Raw genomic sequence first — 19,451 nt, 5'->3', positions numbered from 1 at the left:
GTGCCAGGAGAGCTCAGAGTTTTGAGGAAAATTGAAGGGGATTAACTGCAAAAGTTCTACCTGTTCAGCTCCTTTTGTCTCATTCCAACATAGTGCTGTGTCCTCTGGGCTTTGTCACACTATTGATAATGGTGCAGATCTGAGCTTTTCCCCTCTCCCTGTGTGACTGCACTGTCAGATGAGCCAGTGTCCCACTGCAGGGTGCCCTGGGCCCTTCCCACACTGCTGGAGGCCATTCTGAGTGTGACGGTCCCCATCCACTGGGGCTGTGGAGCTCTCTGCCTGGCGGACAGTCGAGCGCAGATGAGTTGTAAAACAGGCGTTCTCTGTATTGTGTTATATTCCAGAGGTTGCTGCTTTTGTTTTATGACTTTAATTGGATATTACTGTTTCGTATTTGTACTCAGGGAGTTTTGTCGTGAGAGGTATAATTGTATAAACCTAAGAAGAGGGATAATCTTTGGATAAGCGAGGGCTCCTTACAGTAGGCCCTCACAGCTGACAGTTTCCCTTTGTCGCCTGTGGTGTATAGGCCTGGGGAGCTGCCAGAAGGGTCTCCAAAGACGACTGGTTGGAGTGGCTGCGGCGGCTGAGCCTGGAGCTGCTGAAGGACTCCTCGTCACCCTCCCTGCGCTCCTGCTGGGCCCTGGCACAGGCCTACAACCCGATGGCCAGGTGCGGTGTGTCAGGGCTCCCTCCTTCCCAGCTTCACGTTGTGATCTAGAGGACCAGCCTGTAGAAACAATATATAAGGATTAGTTTCTATTAGCAGTAAGAGTAAAAAGGTATTTTTAATCTTGTTAACTTCTGTGGTAAAAAATAAAAAGGCAAATTGAACAAGCTCTTATTATAGGAAGAGGATCCATCTTAACCTTGCTAATAGACCTTTGATTAGTAGATTTAGGTCCAAAATTTTAATTACAAAGTCATTTATAACTCTGAAAACAGCTGTGTAATAGTTTAATATAACATGTTTCCAATAATAGTGATGTTCCAGTTAACACGTGACTGCATCATAAGTCCCCAAGTCTTAGTGGTCTAAAACAATAGTCATCTAAAATTATTTATTCTACTCACAAATCTGCAGTTTGGGCAGGACTTGTGGGAACAGTTTGTCTCTGGTCCACCCATTGTCAGCAGGGGTATTAGTCCTGGGGCTAGAAGGTCAACTTCCAAGATGGTGAATTCATACATCTGCCAAGTTGGGGCTGACAGTTGGCCAAAGGTTCTGCCCTGGACGGGGCCTTGGTTCCTCTCAATGTGGACTGCTCCATGGGTTGCCCGGGCTTCCTCACTGTCTTAATTCAGGAGTAGGTGTCTGCAAGGGACTGACACAGAAGTGCATGGTGCTTGTACAACCTGCCTTGGGGGTCATGAAGTGTCACTTCTGCCCCATTCTGTTGTCAAAAGAAGTCACAAAGACCCACTCAGGCTCAAGGAGAGGAGACGTGGATGCCACTTTTTTATAGGGGAGTGGAAGAAGGAAATGGCAACCCACTCCAGTATCCTTGCCTGGAGAATCCTGTGGACAGAGGAGCCTGGTCGGCTGCTGTCCGTGGGGTCGCACAGAGTTGGACACGACTGAAGTAACTTAGCATACCTGCGTGCATTGGAGAAGGAAATGGCAACCCACTCCAGTATACTTGCCTGGAGAATCCCGGGGACAGAGGGGCCTGGTGGGCTGCTGTCGATGGGGTTGCACAGAGTCGGACACGACTGAAGTGACTTAGCAGCAGCAGCAGCAGGAAAGATCCTAGAAGAACGTGTGGAATAGGAGCTAGTGCTGCAGCCATCTTTGGAAAATAGAATTTACCTTAAAAATACTATAAACCTTACACAATGAATCTTAGTTATTGAAAATTTGGTTTATAGAAAGTTATAACACATATAGAAGATTTATGGTATAATGTAAATGAATAAAATGGAATACAAAGTGGTGCAAATGTGGGATTTCAACTATTAAAAATATGTGTACATAGGAAAAAGATTATAAAGTAATACAGTGATTATCTCTAGGAGGTTTTAAGGAGCAATTCTTTTTTTTTTTTCCTTATTTTCTAAGTTTTTCTACAATGGACAGTGCTTATTTATAGTGAAGCATGATTTCATTAGCAATCTTTTCATTAGCAGGGACCAAAAAAGTGAAGTATTCCATTTCACTTTCATCATCACGACTGGTTTGCTCTTTGGAGTGTATTTCGCAGGAATAGAGATGGTCCCTGAGACAGCTACTTGGATGCCATGATTTGGTTCATCTGATTTCTTTCAAATATTTTTTAATGCTTAAAAAAAATTGTTCTTAAGGAGTCTCTGTTTGAACAGTGTCTCTGTGTGCAGATTTCACATTCTCTATTTCCATAACATGCAGAAATAGTGTTTCCTCTCGTCTGCTCCAAGTCCTTTTTGAGCACATCCTCAATCTAAAAGAGGTTTGTGATAAATATACACATATGTGTCTATCCCCTTAATGCCAAGTATGTTTGTTTAGGAGCCATCGTAGCCTTGGACCTAGATCAGAAAGCTTACTTCTTAATGTACACAGGACTTCTTTTGGTCTTGATGTTACTGTATGAATTTCAGATTTTGTTTTCTTTCATTAGATTCCAAAATTATGTATATATCAAACTGACCTAACCTTTTAAGTATGTAAATAAAAATAGATGTATAGGCATCAGGTGCTTAAGCCCATACATTATACAGGCATATCCTGTAGTTTCCAACTCCCTCTCCACACATTCGCCAAAAAAGAGAGGGTAAGATTGAAGTCCAGATGTCGGGTAGCAAACATGTCCACCCGAGTGGTGCTGTAGTGATCTTAAATCGTCGTCGTGATCCTGGGAATGGTACCTCTGTTCCCAGGTCTTCCCAAGGCCCCAGCTGTTAGAGGTTTGGCTTAGGGAATGTTTTAAGACTTAACGGATTTGGGTTCTGTTTTCTAATGCTTCTAGTTTCTTAAGCTCTGTTGTCACTTTGTTTATGACCACCCAACTAAGGGTTCTGCTTATGTTTTGAAAAGCAATAGCAGATGCTGCCTTTACCACTTATGATCTTAGTTTGGCCATTGCCTGAGAAGAAACATCCCAAGAATCGTTTGAAGATGAATGTTAACTGAATCTGTTAGTCAACTTCTAAGTTAAAAGTCCCTTTCTGTTTGTCCTCTACAATGAAGAAGAGTGATGCAGACACTGTGGAGACAAGTCATTTTGTTCTGCTCTTCTTTCTCCCCACTCCATCCCACCCCCACAGTTTTCCCTGGATCTGTACTGAAAAACTGAACAGTCACTAGCCACATGTGCTTATTTCAGTTTAGGTTAATTAAAAATAACTAAAACTTAGAATTCAGTTCCTTAGTCACACTTATCACTGTTCAAGTGCTCATTGACCAGTGGCTGCCATATTGGGTGGGGAAGATAGAGACCATTTCCAGCAAGTTCTGTTGGACTGCCTTGGCCTGTACAACCATTATCAGTGCCAGGAGTAGCTTGATAAGTTGTGGCTTTGTGGCACCAGTCAGAGGCAGGAGGAGCATTTCCAACATTTGTCTCCACTCCTCTCTGCCTTCAGGGATCTCTTCAATGCTGCTTTTGTGTCCTGCTGGTCTGAGCTGAATGAGGACCAGCAGGATGAGCTCATCAGAAGCATCGAGTTGGCCCTCACCTCCCAGGACATCGCAGAAGTCACGCAAACCCTCTTAAATTTGGCTGAATTCATGGAACACAGTGACAAGGTGAGCCTGTCAAGGAACCAGCTGGTGGGAGAAGGAGAGGCACCACACAGCCCACTCTTGCCTGTGCCCTGTCTGCCATTTGTTTCCTATGCTGTGGGGTTCTGCTCTCCTCCAGGGCCCCCTGCCATTGAGAGATGACAATGGCATTGTCCTGCTGGGCGAGAGGGCTGCCAAGTGCCGAGCATATGCCAAAGCACTGCACTACAAAGAACTGGAGTTCCAGAAAGGTCCCACCCCTGCCATTCTCGAGTCTCTCATCAGGTAGGCCATAAACCCTTTCTATTTGATGCCTGCATCTCACATGACCTCTCTTCTCTCACTGCCTGGTGCCAGTTCCCTGGAGGCCCTTGGAGACCTCTGCTCTGTCAAATCTGCCGTCGGGTCTGGCCACATGTGTAAATGAGTTGTGGTTGCAGGTGACCTTTCCTGGTACTCTAGCCAGAATTGTCACTTCTGTTGACCCTTAACACCTGGGCTTCTGTTCTTTTCCAACCTCTGCTTACTTGTCCTGATGAAATCAGCCTAAAGCAGTTCTGTGGCCAGAGCAGCCTAGGTAAGATAGATTTTATGTCTGGGTTAGACCGCGCTCTCTGACTTTTGAGTAGGAGCTGATTTCTGTGCCTCAGAGACAACCCACAGGCAGGCTAGGGTTTCATTGACTAAATATGTTGGTACCTGAGCCTTCCTCCGTGGAGTGCTATAAACGTAAAAGGCAGAGCCATGTCTGAAGTCCAGTGGTTTTTTTTCCTCTCATTTGCTTATGTTCTCTTCATAAGGTTTTGAATCTTCTGGGTATGGAAAAAATAGGTTGTTTAATAAATTTTTCACTGTTATGAAATTACAAGCAGCCTTAAATGTTAGCTCCACAGCTCCTAGAGAATTGTTTACTTCCCCTAATGATTATCGGAGAATATTAACTCCAAGATCTAATTATCTTCATGTAAATGCTAACATGGTAGATTATTTCACTACAAATAGTTTAGGAAAACTCATGCAGCTAATCAGGACCTCCACTGTGGCTGAAACAGCCTGCTGTGAGTGGCGCTCCCTTCATTTGAAAGGATAATCAAATAACCAAGTTCTCTGCTAGCTCTGCTTTTGAGTAGATGCTAAACTCTGTTCCTTTGGGTGCTTTACAAAGTGACCAAAAAGATAGAAGTGTGTTTTTGGCCAAATAAATTGGACTTGGAGAGAATGCTGATTTGACATTAACTTTGCCACAAAAAGGTTTTTATTTCAGTTATTCAGTTTCACATCTATATAAATATGAGTCAATTTCAAGAACTATAGATTTTGATTAATATAGGTACTTTGTCCCCCCCAACTTTCTTGAGGAATGATTGACAAATATAATTGTATATATTTAAATGTATACCATAATGATTTGATATGCATTATAGAATGATTACTAAGATCAACATAACCACCTCACATGGCTGATTTCTTTATGTGTGGTGAGAATGCTTAAGATCTACTCTCAGCAGATTTCAGATATACAAAACTATTTTGTTAGTTATAGTGCATTAGATCCTAAAAACTTACTCGTCTTGAAAGTTTGTGCCCTTTGACCTATATCTTCACATTTCCCCAATTCTCCTGTCCCCTGACAACAACCATTCTAGTCTCTATTTTTATGAAATCACTTTTAAAAACATGATTTTGCATGTGTGATACTACATGTCATTTGTCTTTCTCTGTCTTATTTTACTTAGCTTAATACCCTCCAGATTCATCCATGTTGTCACAAATGGAAGAATTTCTTTCTTTGTGGCTGAATAATAGTACATATTATATATGTGTGTATATATTTACACACACACGTGCTATGTATTTATTTGTTTTTGGCTGTGCTGGGTCTTTGTTGCTGTGCCGGCTTTTCTCTAGTTGTGGCAAGCTGGGGCTGATCTGCATGGCAGTGTGCAGACTTCTCATTGCAGTGGTTGCTCTTGTTGCAGAGCTCAGGCTCTAGGGCGCACGGGCTTCAGTAGTTGGGGCTCCCAGGCTCTAGAGCACTGGCTCAATAGTCCTGATACGTGGGCTTTGTTGCTCTGTGGCATGTGTGATCTTCGTGGATCAGGAATTGAACCCATGTCTCCTGCACTGACAGGTGGATTCTTTACCACTGAGCCACTAGGAAAGCCTGAAGTACATTTTGGGTTGTTTCTATCTTCGCTATTGTGGATAATACTGCAGTGAACATGGGAGTGCAGATGTCTCTTCAAGATAGTGATTTTGTTTCCTTTGAATATGAACCCAGAAGTGAAAAATTGCTGGATCACATGGTAGTTCTGTTTTCAGTTTCTTGAGAAACTGCCAGACTGGTATAGTGGTTATTCCAATTTACACTCCCACAAACGGTTCCCTTTTCTCCAGTTCCTTGCCAGCACTTACTATCTTTTGTCTTTCTAATAATCATCGTCCTCCCAGATGTGAGTTGGTATCTCACTGTGGTTATGCTTTGCCTTTCCCTGGTGATTAGTGACACTGAGCACCTGGTCATGTACCCACTGGCCATTTGGACGTCTTCTTTAGAAAAATGAACTGTTTAGGTCCTTTGCCCATTTTTAAACTGGATTATTTGCTTTTTTGCTATTCAGTCATGTAAGTTCTCTATATATTTTAAACATTAACCCAAGTATTATGGTTTACAGATATTTTTCTCCTGTTCTGTAGATTGTCTTTTCAGTTTTTTGATTGCTTCTCTTGCTGTGCAGAAGCTTTTTAGTTTGAGGTAGTCCCACTTACTTATTTTAGTTCTTGTTGCCTAGAGCTTCCGTTTTCTTTAGTTGTGGGGTATATAGTTCATGAGAGAGAATTATTAGCTACTTCTGCCCCAAGCATCTTGTACTCTTCCTTCTCTTCATCTCTTAATCGTTTTCTCCTCTCTCCAAGCAGTACTCTGCCCACTTCTGAGTATCTCAGATCCCTTGCCTGCTTCAGGAAGTTTCTTTCTGACTGCCTGTCCCATGGGAAGCCCTGCTTCAGTATACTTATTCTCTACTCACTTTACCTCTTTGAAAATCCTGATGATCTTGGTTTTAAGGTCAAGTGGGTTCCCAACAATCAAAGGACCCTAGGTACATTAGAAAATAGTGAGTTAGAGAATTATGCTTACCTTACCCTGACTGGTTCAAGAGAATGGTTCTTTTTGGGAAAGAAAAATTACTTCCTGAAGGTCAAAATTATTTGACATCTGTTAAGACTAAAGATATTTTTTTCCCTCTGTGTATATAAGTTTGCTCAAGTAGAAAGTAGGAGTGTTGCTTTGCAGAATATTTTGAAGCCAGGCAGTGGCCCTGGCCTCTGTGGGGGCCAGGGCGTTAGACCAGAGTCTGACCTCGTGCAGCTCCTGCTGCCCTTTTTCTCCCTTGATTTTCTGACTTCGGCTTCCTGCTCCTCCCTGGGTTTCCCTGAAGACTGCAGCACACCCAGAGTCTCTTTCTCATGGCTCACTCTGATTTTTCACTTAAAACTTTTCATCATGCCCTCAGTGGTAATAGTAACCATTTTAAAAGGAACACGATTTAAAAGAATGTATTGTAGAAGGAAGAAAAAAACTGAACATTGAAAACAAACTACAGTATTTTATTTTTACAAAGCAAAATGCTTATTTATATGCAGCATGAATTATTTATTAACCATGGTGCCATATACCTTCCTGTTTCGGCCATTTTTTAATAGATGAGATAAAAGAGGAAGCTTTTTGATCCCTTTTCTCATAAAGTAAATAAAAATAGATGTATCTGTATTGACTGAGAAAATTTTAAGTCAGTTTTGTGCGAGCATCCTCGGGGACTTATCTTCCCCTCCCGTTGAGCTCCTGCCACCACTGGGCTTACTCCCTGCCTCTCAGGGCTGCACCTGATCAAGGCTGAGCAGGGGAGGTGCTCAAAGACCAGTGCAGGGCCCAAAACCCTGGAGCCTCCTCCGGTCAATTCCAGCCTGGGTCCATTCACCTCCAGCCGAACAGTTTTTGTCTTTAAAAAAAAAAAAAGTGTGTAGACCGAAGGTAATTTCATTGGGTTTAAAAATGGAAGCCGCTCACCCCCAACCACCCACTTCACTCCTTTCTCTAACACCCAAGAAAGTCAAAGTAATGCAGTTCATTTTCTACCCTCACATCGCTTCGGCCTCAGGGCAAATGGCTAAAATGAACTCACAATTATTTTTCCTCCACAGAAAAATTGTGTGGAAAAAAGAAGCTGCTGCTATGTCAGGACAGGCAGGGAACCCCCTCAGGCCAGCCCCCTGAGAAGTGTGTGTCTGGACCTGTTGCGTTTAAATACTTCCTCCCCCTATCTTTAACATCCTCAGCACAGAGTCTTGTCCTCCTAAGAAACTCTCCCTCTCCTTGAAGATGATGGGCCACTTCCCATCCCTCCCCTTTCTAGACTCCCTCCCTCTCCTCTGCCCTTTTCCCAGCCTCCGGTTTCTCCAGTCCTCCTCCAGAACAGTCCCCTTTTTATGGCTGGAAGTCTTCCGGGCGGATTTTCATCTCCACTCGTTTGAGGGAGTAGCTGGAGCCGTGCCAGCCGTACCAGGTGATGCCATCCAGGTGCTTGTTGTGCTCCCCAAGGCGGTAGTAGACGCCATTGAGGTTGGAGTCTGTGCAGCAGTTGTACCAGTATCCACCTGCGACGGGAAACAGTCTGCTCCAGTGTCCTCAGAGACCACTGACACCCTGGGCAGCAGGGATGTCCTGAAGCCATTAGGGTCAGCGTCACAAAGGAGTACAAAGCCAGAAAACTGACTGTGCAGCTGAAAATCCACTCAGTCCAGCGGGACTGTGGCCCTGCCTCTGAACTCCCCCCTCCAGACCCCGGCTCTCACCTTTGCGGAGCTGGGCGCACTTGTCCAAGCAGTTGTCGTTGTCCTTGTCCTTGGTGCTGAAGGCTGTGTTGTTGTGATAGATGAGGGCGTCATTCCCCACGTCACCACTGTAGTTCCCCAGGAAGAGGCGGTAACTGTTGAGTTCGTTGCCCAGAACAAAGTGGCTGTACTCGGCGTAGCGCGTGTTGCCCTCCCAGTCCTGTCAGGGGAGGCAGAGCCTTAGAAAAACTGGCAGGGCCTCCTGTCATACCACCCTGCCCCTCTTCTCTGTCTCCAGCTACAGCCATCCGTCTTCTTACTGCAGGGAATGTAGCAAGACTTTACTTGTCTGTCTCTGGTTTAACACGCTAACCTGGGAATCAGACAGCAAGAGTCCTAGATCAGACTTCCCTCCTGAGTCCCCGTACGGCTTGATTAGTCTTTCTTTCTCTTCCCCTTCATTCTCTCTTCCTCTCTCTCTGAAGTGTAGACCTGAGTTTTGCTGTATCCTACTCTGAGGTGTCATAAGAGTAACTAGTGACGCTTCAGGGCCTTTAAGGAAGATCACCAACTGACACCAATAAGGTTTGCTTGCAGAGGTCCTCATACCCCAGGCCAGGGCAGGGACCAGTGTTTGAGCCCAGCTGACTGTTGGATTCCTGTGCTCTGGCCTGAGTCTGGCCTCTCCTGTACCTGCAGCCTCATTTCTGTGAAAAATACAGGAGTTTAAAAAAAAAACTTATTCTCCCTCAACTGTACTGCAACCCGCAGGAAAACCACCATAGCAAGTATCCCAGCTGACGGTGGAAAGGAGTAGGAATGACACCCCTGGAGTTGTGCAGAGTTGGGCATGGCAGCCCTGGTCCGGTCCTGGGGACCGTGCCTCGTGCTCACCTGCATCTCCACGCGCAGCCGAGTGGGCCGCCTGGAGAGCCGGTGGATGTGGTCATTCCCCAGCCAGAAGTCCCCACGGATGCTGCCAAAGCCCTGCTTGTACTGCTTCCAGTCCCGGTAGAAGGAGACGAGGCCACTCTTCCGTCTCTGAATGATGGTCCAGCCGCCACCTGAAGTCTCCATGTCACAGAACACCTGGAACGGAGGGGACGCCCTGGTCAGGACCCGCCAAGACAGGCAGCATGAGCCTGAGCATGGCTTCTCACCTTCTCTTGCCCCCAGTTGATGGACATATGCCATTCCATAGCCAGTGGCTCACTAGGTAGTAATTCTCCCCAGTATTGGCAAGCTGGGCAGGTTGGTGGTTTGCTGAGAACAATCAAAATTGAGGATGAGAGCAAGTGCATGTAGACTTTGAAGGGAAAGCATCCAGATCCTCTGACATGCTTCCTACATGTTCTCTGTTTTCTCCTCTAAAGAGCAACTGCCATGGGCCGTGGCAAGACTTCGCAGCACGTAGGTTTTGGTGAGAACGTGATCTGAGCACATCAGAAGGATTAGTGTTTAGGTGGTAGTGATATGAAGGAGCCGAACAGATGCCTGGACTTTTTCCCCCTGTAAATGGAGTGTTTAGATCGCTGTCTAGTATTTGGTGTGCTTGCATCCCTGTCTTGAGTTTCCCACTCTTTAGACTGACTAGCCCTGCTGTCCCCAGCCTTTGAGTGGGTAGAAAAGAGATGACAGAATCCAGGCAGTGGGCTGTGATGGCCTCACCTCCAGCTCAGGGCTGCCCAGGAAGTCGTCGGGAGGAAGCTTATATACTCCAGAGATGCGGTAGTTCTTCTGGTAGAGGGATGAGCAGTCATAGATGGCATCTGCAGGAGTGAGCCACAGGGTGAGCGTCCAGGCCCAGGTTCCAGGGCTGGCCGCACCCCTGCTACATCTACACTGAAAGTTTAAAAGGGAGACTTCCTTCTACCATGAAATTCATAGGAGTGTTCATTCCTGTGCAGCGTCCAGACTTGGGAGACATGGATATCAGGAGGTCTGAAATAGGCGTGCGTTGGCCTCACTGGTGATAGGGCTGAGAGGTAGGAAAGCCCCTCACCTGAGTTACACAACAGTACAAACAGGCTTAAGGTTTGTGCTGAAGTAAATTATCCTGCTGTGGTCCTAGGGCATGAATTCTGGGGTCGTTACAATGCGTGAGGGCCACTAACAGATGCTACTGTTTAATGGATTCAACTTCTGGGACAGCAAACCTCTATTCCCAGATAAGTCGTGAGGATCTCGGAGGGGTTGGTTTTATTGTTTCTCTTTTGTTGTTTTTCAGAGGTAATGGCTACTGCTTACCAGGTCCCTTATTAGCAGAGATTTATAATTTTATCTTCTCCACCTTAATCCAACACTGCTCGACAAATGAAAATGCAAACAGTCTAAGGAACCCCTGCAGGCCTTCCCCTGGCACTGTTATTAAAACAAGGAAATGAGAGCTTTGGGCAGGCTGGCTTTCTCTCTGGGGTTGATTTTAATGTTTCCTCAATTGCCCTGGGGGCTAGTGCCTTATGATGGATTGTGTCTCCTGTTCTGAATATCATAGAGCACTGTGGAAGGGATAGCCTCTCCAGATAGGATCAGAAAGCAGAAACCCTTGCCTGGCCAGGAGATGCTCCCTGCCTCTCTGTCTGGGAGTTCTTTTCTTGGTAATCACTGCACTCAGCCTTCGAGAAGAGGACACAGTTGGCAGATAGTGACTCTTCCACTGTGGGAATTGTTTGAGGCAGAGTGCTTTGCAGAGGGGAAATGGGAGACCCTTGTCTTCACCATCAGAGTTCTTCACTTCCTGTTACTGCTCTCTCCAAGAGGCTAACTCCTTACAGAGTGTAAAGGTGCCCCCACACCTGCTAGTAGAGAAGGGAAGTAAGGAATGAGGGCCTGGGCAATAGGAGGATGAGGCCTGGCAAGGAGCTGCACTTGACACCCAAGAAGCTCCTTGACCTGTTTGGAGGTGGTACAGGTCAGGTTCCTCTGCCTTCCCTGGTCACCTACGTATCTGTTTCATCTCCCAGACCCAAATCAGGACTCACTTGTCTGAAAAATGGCCTGAAAATACCTTTCTCATCCCAAGCTGAGGGTCAGGAAGTACATACTGAGAAAGTGATTTACACAAAATTTTTAGGCTTAATTTCCAGTTAAAACTTTTTCTTCATTTGAACTAAGGATTACCAGTGACTTACTCTGTTCTTGTGTCAGTAAGAAATGACGTATCTATAGACTCTGCTCCTTGCAACTAATAATTTGCTGATATTTTCAGAAAACCAAATTTCTGTCTAAACAGTAAATTCACCTGGCCTGTCTGAGCCAAGCTAACTAGAAACCAAGAATTGTTTTGCAAAAGAAAAGAGTAGTAAACATATCTTATTTTGGGCCTACTGAAAAATGCAAATTTCAGCATTGCATTTTCCTGTATGACTGGGGACAATTTTAAGATTGTGGGGAAGAAAAAAATAGAAATGCAGAATTGAGGAACCTTGAGAAACCAGTCCTTTTTGAACACAAAGGACTCCTTAGATGCCCTGGGCAATGTCTGTGCACCTTAATTCTGAGCCTATGAGAAGAGTGAGATTGGCCAGTAGAACAGCCAAGTTCCATTATTGCCCAGCCCACTAAAGCCCAGGAACCCGAGAAAACTGTTTTTGGTAACACTTTGCTTCTAGAGATGTTATGATTTTGGTGTTCCTTCCTACTTCCTTGGGACCAAGGGGACAGCCGGTCAGCTCTGGGCAAGGAAATGGACTGATCGTCGATACATGAGCTCTGTTTCTAAGACTTGGCTGTGTGACTCTGGGCAGACCACCTGATCTCTCTGTGCTCCAGGATGTGCGATTCATACTTTCAATATGCTGAAACATTGCAGAAGTAAAGAGAGACCTGGGTAAATTTACAGCGTCTTAGAAATCAAAAGAAATACTTTGTAAGACCTTGCAAAAGAGAAATCAGAGCCGGTGGCACGTACCCAAGAAACTAAATTCCACGAGAAACCCCAGGGAGCATTCTGACCACATCACCTAGGAGCAGGGCTGCAGACGGGAAGCACTCAGCTGTGTGAGGGGGAGGTGGTGAGCAGCGTCCTCCTTACCTGCTGAGGTCTGGGTGACCGTCTGTGCTGCCTGCAGCTGCATGATGCCGATCTGGTTGTTCATCTCGGAGTACTTGCTCTCAGCCTCAGTGAGCCGCGTCTCCATGCTCTTGGCACTGCTTTCCAGCTCCATCACCTGCATGACCACGCTGACCCAGTCCCTCTCCTGCTTCTTGCCCAGGTCGCTCAGCAGGCTGCTCAGGTTGGCGATCTGGGCCTGGAGCGCCTTTGCCTCATCACAGCAGGTGGCCGCAGTGAGCTCTGCCGGGGTCTTGCGCTTAGGGGGCTTCTGTGGCCAAACTGGGTGGCTGACAAAGGCCACGAGGAAAATGCAGAGCCATGCCACGGCCGAGAGAGTCTTTTTCAGCATCTTCCGTGGGCCTGGGTGAGGAAGGCTCTCCTCGGGGGAACCTAGCTGTGCCCAGCTGAGGTATACAAAGCTGCGGCAGATTAGAACCTAAGACTTTCGCTCGTGATGGACTTACCACTTTGCTGTTCTCTTCTTGCTTTCTTTGCCTTTCTCAAAACTCGCGTTTCTGAAAGTGCAGCTCAGTTGGGTAGCCCGTAGCTTTTCTTCCCAAGTCTGAATGCTCAACAAACTGAGCATCTTAAATATTGTTTGCTGCTGCACCTCCACCCCTACCATGGCCGTGCATGGCGCTTTAGCCCCTCCCAGCTCATCTGGGAGGGTCAGGTGCCTGTTGGGTGAAGTCAGTGCAAACTTAGGCCAGAGGAGGGGAGGGGAGAGACAGGGGCGCGTCTTTCTTTCCCTGCCTGCACAGTCTCTGGGCTGAGACCAGAGGACTGAGTTTGTGTGTTTCCAGTTTTGCCTATTAGATTGTGCCCCTGCCAGCCACTGGCTCAGCTCTATCAGTGAGCAGGGCAGGGTCAGAAGAATTTCCAGATTCCATTCTAAAGGTTACATAACCACGGGGTGAGCACAAGGTAGGCAAAGAGAGTGGGGATAAGACTCTCCACTTACCCCGGGAGACCTATTAATGCAATCCATGCTGTTCATACACGGCTCTAGTCTATTTTGGCATCCTTCTGAGTGTGCTTTTAACAAGGCTGGTTATTCCTTTCTCTGATCAGCATTCAGTATTTTACAAAACCCTCTTTTGGCTAGGATCTAATGCCATCTCACATTTGAATATTTCCAACATAGAAAAATCTTTAGAAATAGGAGGATAAAGTAAAGTTCTCAGGAAGTGAAAAAGGACTTTGTAGTTTGTACTCACAGGGTTTACCCAGTTGTCTGTCTTTTTACATACTTTCTCCTTCAATAAAGAGTGGGCCAGTGTTAGGGTGTGTCAGCAATGACAGTGGGGCAAAAATGCAGGGCATGATCCCTACAGGACTTAGTACCTGCATGGGCATCCGCATGTCCATGGTCTTCAGGCAGAGCAAGAAACAGGTCCAGCTGCAGCCCAGGTTCTAAACCTGGAAAGTATGTTAAAACGTAGAGAAAAGAATCCCCATGGCCTAATAATGCACGTCTGGAGTCTCATTTCCCTTTTCCTGTGGAATATGGTTTCCAGATTCATTATATATGATCTATATCCCTGAAAATAGGGATATTGTAATTTTTCATGTCCTGTATTTAAAGGAAATTCCTCCTTTGAAGACAAATGGGGAAAAAGACTGGGTTTTCAGCACATTTTAAATCTTTAAAATGAGCTTTTCACTGAGAATGTAAACAAAGGTCCCTCTCTCTGTATATGGTAACTGTCTTTGGAACATATGCTTGTCATTTCCAGGTACAGTTCTTGTGTGTTCTGTGGCTATTCCGTGTGGCCCCTTCACACACGAACGTGAGGCCTGGCCTCAGGCCTTCCTTCCTGCCGTGACCCCCAGAGCCCTTTTCTAGTCAGGGCTTCTGCTTCTCAGAAAGTCATTTCTTTTCAGGCAGTTGGAGTTACCAGACACTTTTTTTTCCTCCCTGTAAATCAAAAAGCAGGAGTGGATCAGATGGATCAGGGTTGGTTTGCTTACCTCCTGTCTTCTGTGCCTGCCTAGGAGTGAGGGTTCTGCTGGCGCCCTGTGGCAGTTGTCACTCTGCTCAAAATGGCTTGTTCAGCACTGGCACCGTCAGCCCACCCGTGCCCTCTCTTGGCATATGTCTGGCTGTGGCAGCCTTAGCTCATGGTGTTCACTTCACTGTGGTGAACCTGGCCACGACCACCAGGTTCACCAGGGTCTGCTAAACTCCACTAGCATCTTCAAGATGATCTCCTACCCAGCAAATGACTCTGAGCTCAAACCATGTGTCACACACTCCTGTGCGGCATCACCTGTGACCCTGATGTCTTGGTAGAGAACGTCCTGGAAAAAAGGTGCTTTGTGGCCTTCTGGCCAGCTTTCTGTTTATTCTTTCTGGTAGCCACTTCCCCTGCCCAAACAGAAAAATGTTATGAATAGATATTCATATCTGGCCAAAAAATGAATCAGTTCAGTTCATTCACTCAGGCGTGTCCGACTTTTTGTGACCCCATGGACCGCAGCACGCAGGCCTCCCTGTCCATCGCCAACTCCCGGAGTTTACTCAGACTCATGTCCATCGAGTTGGTGATGCCATCTAACCATCTCATCCTCTGTCATTCCCTTCTCGTCCTGCATTCAATCTTTCCCAGCATCACGGTCTTTTCCAGTGAGTCAGTTCTTTGTATCAAGTGTCCAAAGAATTGGAGTTTCAGCTTCAGCATCAGTCCTTCCAATGAATATTCAGGATTGATTTCCTTTAGGATGGGCTGGATGGATCTCCTTGCAGTCCAAGGGACTCTCAAGAGTCTTCTCCAACACCACAGTTCAAAAAGCATCAATTCTTTGGTGCTCAGCTTTCTTTATAGTAAGAACTCTCACATCCATACACGACTACTGGAAAAACCATAGCTTAGACTAGACAGACCTTTGTTGGCAAAGTAATGTCTCTGCTTTTTAATATGCTGTCTAGGTTGGTCATAACTTTCCTTCCAAGGAGCAAGTGTCTTAATTTCATGGCTGTAGTCACCATCTGCAGTGATTTTGGAGCCCAGGAAAATAGTCTTCCACTATTTCCCCATCTATTTGCCATGAAGTGATGGAACCACATTCCATGATCTTAGTTTTCTGAATGTTGAGTTTTAAGCCAACTGTTTTACTCTCCTTTTTCACTTTCATCAAGAGGCTCTTTAGCTCTTCTTCACTTTCTGCCATAAGGGTGGTGTCATCTGCATATCTGAGGTTATTGATATTTCTCCCGGCAACCTTGATTCCAGCTTGTGCTTCATCCAGCCCAGCGTTTTTCATGATGTACTCTGCATATAAGTTAAATAAACAGGGTGACAGTATACAGCCTTGATGTACTCCTTTCCCGATTTGGAGCCAGTCTGTCGTTCCATGTCCAGTTCTAACTGTTGCTTCCTGACCCGCATACTGATTTTTCAAGAGGCAGGTCAGGTGGTCTGGTATCCCCATCTCTTTCAGAATTTTCCACAGTTTCTTGTGGTCCACACAATCAAAGGCTTTGGCATAGTCAATAAAGCAGCCTGGCTTGGAGAATTTTGAGCATTATTTTACTAGTGTGTGAGATGAGTGCAACTGTGCAGTAATTTAAGCATTTTTTGGCATTGCCTTTTTTGGGGATTGAAGTGAAAATGGACTTTTCCCAGTCCTGTGGCCACTGCTGAGTTTTCCAAATTTGCTGGCATATTGAGTGCAACACTTTGACAGCATCATCTTTTAGGATTTGAAATAGCTCAACTGGAATTCCATCACCTCCACTAGCTTTGTTCATAGTGATGCTTCCTAAGGCCCACGTGACTTCGCATTCCAGATTGTCTGGCTCTAGGTTGGTGATCACACCATTGTGATTATCTGGGTTGTAAAGATCTTTTTGTATAGTTCTTCTGGGTATTATTCTTAAGCACCTCTTCTTAGTGTCATCTGCTTCTGTTAGGTCTATACCGTTTCTGTCCTTTATTGTGCCCATCTTTGCAGGATATGTTCCCTTGATATCTCTAATTTTCTTGAAGAGATCTCTAGTCTTTCCCATTCTATTGTTTTCCTCTATTTCTTTGCATTGGTCACTGAGGAAGGCTTTCTTATCTCTCCTTGCTGTTCTTTGGAACTCTGCATTCAGATGGGTTTATTTTTCCTTTTCTCCTTTGCCTTTTGCTTCTCTTCTGTTCACAGCTGTTTGTAAGCCCTCTTCAGACAACCATTTTGCCTTTTTGCATTTCTTTTTCTTGGGGATGGTCTTGATCCCTGCCTCCTGTACATTGTCACGAACCTCTGACAATAGTTCCTCAGGCACTCTGAAGTCATTCATATCAGCAACCCATGGAGCAGTCTTTCCAGGAAAGGGAGGAACTTTTAGCATGAGTACCTCCCCTCTGACATCTCTTTTCGGGAAACTTATTTCTAACATAAGGCATAAGTTGGAGACAGAAGCTTTTTTTATTTGAAGATTTTCTTAAATTATCTAAACTGCCCAAATCTCAACCACCCCCCCCCGCCCCCTTCCTTTGAGAAAAATTGCTAATTAGGCATATATCCCATGCCAGAAGATCTGTTCTCCAAAACATCCACAACCCTAAATGTCCTAGATTCTGAATTTCTAAAAGAAGGGAAAATAAGTCCTTGTTTTGAGTACAGCTAAGCCAGTAGAGAAAACCAGAACAAATGTGGAAGACTAGAGTGGTTTTCCCTTCTCTGAGGGAAATTTTAATCCTTTCTTTGCCCTTTGGTGAACAGAGTGGCCATAAGAAATGGAAATTAATTAAGAAAATATGGAAACACTGTACAGTTTTCCTCTTCTCCATTTTTCTGGTGATGAAAGAGGGTCAGCTTGGTGCTCCTGGGAAAGATGTTTATGGAAATAAAGCTTACGGGTATTTCCCTGGCAGTCCAGTGGTTAAGACTCTGTGCTTCAAATGTAGGGGGCTTGGGTTTAATCCCTGGTCAGAGAACTAAAATCCTGCATGCCACAGGGCAGCCAAAAAAACCAACCAACCAATCAATCTTACATTCTTTGCAGGGCTACCTTGGGCTGGCACCAAGGACTGGGGTATCTGAGCAGGCTGGGGAGTCCAGAGCTCAGAAGGGCCTAGAGGTGGTCTTTCCTTCTACCCCAGTGTGGACTTCCTATCTCATTTTCTTGAAAATGTTCCTATTGGAGAGACTCCTTGTTTTTCAGTGTATTCCTGCCCCAGCCAACCCTTACACCATGCTTCCTAACTGGTGAGGGAGGGGCAGCTGCCCTCAGCACCAGACTCTCAGTTTGTTGAATGAATACATCTCAGAAGAACCTGCTTTGTTCTTAGTTGAATTGTGTGCTCATGGTCATGTTTTACTTCTGAATTCTTCTATGAGCCACAGCTGCCTTTCTATATGTGACCACTTAATCCTGACCTATCTACCACTTAGTCCTATTTCTTTCTCAGCCCAAAGCCCAGGTGCATCACAGACAGTATGGCCACCTCTTCCCTAAGCCTCCTAGTTTGCCTCTCATCCCTAGCGTGTGGTCTTCCCAGGTGGCACAGTGATAAAGGCATCTGCCTGCCGATGCAGGAAACACAGGAGACGCAGGTTTGATCCCTGGGTTGGAAAGATCTCCTAGAGAAGGGAGTGGCTACCCATTCCAGTATTCTTGCCTGGAAAATCCCATGGACAAAGGAGCCTGGCAGGCTACAGTCCATGGAGTCTCAAGGAGTCGGACATGACTGAGCTCACACACATGCACCCCAAGAGTGCACCCTGGACTTACCAGAAACCATTTCTTTTCAGGCTTCCTCTTAGAGTCTACCATGTAATTATGGCACTTAGCAAAAAAAGTCTGACTCTGACCCCTTTTAGGAATTTGAAGCTTCACGTGTCTCACAGGCTAGTTGGAGAGACAGACGGTTTGAACTGCAGGGCTCTTTGACAGGCTGGAGTCAGAGACACAGCAGAGGGGGAATGCCCAACCCAGATGAGGTTCTGGAAGGCCTGATACCCAGAGTTTGTGGTGTTTTTGTTTTTATTTTTGTTTTGTTTTTTTAAGGAAGAAGTAGCCAGAGTTTGGAGAGAACATCCTGAGGCAAAGTGCAGCTATATGAAAAGCCTGGGCTTACACAAGAGTGGCATGGGGGGTGAGAAGGAAGAGGAGTGGTGGCCGGAATGAAAGCTGGAGGAGTGGAGGGGCCCGGGGTCCGGAGACAGGGGCTGTGGGAGAAAGCCAGGAAGCTTTTACTTCTTGCTTTGTTTTCTTGAGTCTCACCAGGACAGTGACTCTTTGTAGTTGCCAAACAAGATTTTTAACTGGAAGTTGGTGGCTTAGAACATTGGAATTTCTTAACATTGTAATGCATTCATATTAAATGCCCAGAAGGGCTCATCTGGCTTGAGGATTAAGGAAGCAGTATCTGAAGGACTTCTAAGTCTTAGGTCTAGAATCAGATAAATCTGGGTTCTAATCCCTTCTCATCACTTGATAGTTATATGACCCAAGGGCAAATTAACCTCTGAGTTTACCACTCCATGAAATGGGATAAAAATTATAACTACTCCTGACTTCCCTGATGGTCCAGTGATTAGGATTCCGTGTTTCCACTGCAAGGGGACCAGGTTCAGTCTCTGGTTGGGAAACTAGGATCCTTCATGCCATGCAATGTGGCCCCCCCCAAAAAATGTTAGTTTAAAAAAAGTATACTACTTTGTTTTGCAGGGTTTTTGTGAAGACTAAGTTAAATATAGCGAAAGATTAAAAATAGCTGAGGCAGTTTTGAAAAAGAAAAATAAATTTGGAGGCATTACTGTACTAGGGTTCAAGATTTATCTTAAAACTGCAGCCAGTGGCTAGGTGAGTGTGGTATTGGCACAGGGTAAACGAGCAGATGAATGGAGCAGACGTGAATGTCCCATGAC

At 45.5% G+C, this 19,451-nt stretch overlaps 2 protein-coding genes across 3 annotated transcripts in view; one reads left to right on the top strand and one right to left on the bottom strand.

Moving 5' to 3' along the window:
* Positions 1 to 19,451, top strand: part of MTOR (mechanistic target of rapamycin kinase) — a 119,009-nt gene that overhangs the window by 42,910 nt on the left and 56,648 nt on the right. The window contains exons 26-28 of the mRNA XM_070474281.1: positions 533 to 675; positions 3,565 to 3,727; positions 3,843 to 3,988. Coding sequence (XP_070330382.1) covers positions 533 to 675; positions 3,565 to 3,727; positions 3,843 to 3,988 — 452 coding nt within the window. The remainder of the gene's footprint in view (positions 1 to 532; positions 676 to 3,564; positions 3,728 to 3,842; positions 3,989 to 19,451) is intronic.
* On the bottom strand, positions 1,139 to 13,398 carry ANGPTL7 (angiopoietin like 7). 2 transcript variants are annotated; one of them, XM_070474282.1, is made up of 5 exons: positions 12,570 to 13,398; positions 10,205 to 10,305; positions 9,431 to 9,625; positions 8,558 to 8,756; positions 1,139 to 1,753 (listed from the first exon to the last, which is right to left on the bottom strand). In XM_070474282.1, the coding sequence occupies exons 1-5, from the start codon at positions 12,937 to 12,939 to the stop codon at positions 1,464 to 1,466; spliced, it is 1,155 nt and encodes a 384-aa protein (XP_070330383.1). In that variant the 5' UTR covers positions 12,940 to 13,398; the 3' UTR covers positions 1,139 to 1,463. The 2 variants fall into 2 exon arrangements, with proteins under 2 accessions (XP_070330383.1, XP_020747813.2); XM_020892154.2 differs by lacking the exon at positions 1,139 to 1,753 and adding an exon at positions 7,292 to 8,359 and having other exon boundaries at positions 12,570 to 13,390.

The sequence above is a fragment of the Odocoileus virginianus genome, chromosome 11 (assembly GCF_023699985.2).
Source record: "Odocoileus virginianus isolate 20LAN1187 ecotype Illinois chromosome 11, Ovbor_1.2, whole genome shotgun sequence".
NCBI classification, from domain to species: Eukaryota; Metazoa; Chordata; class Mammalia; order Artiodactyla; family Cervidae; genus Odocoileus; species Odocoileus virginianus.
The sequence above is the reverse complement of the archived record's forward strand: the minus strand, read 5'-3'. Positions and strand labels throughout refer to the sequence as shown.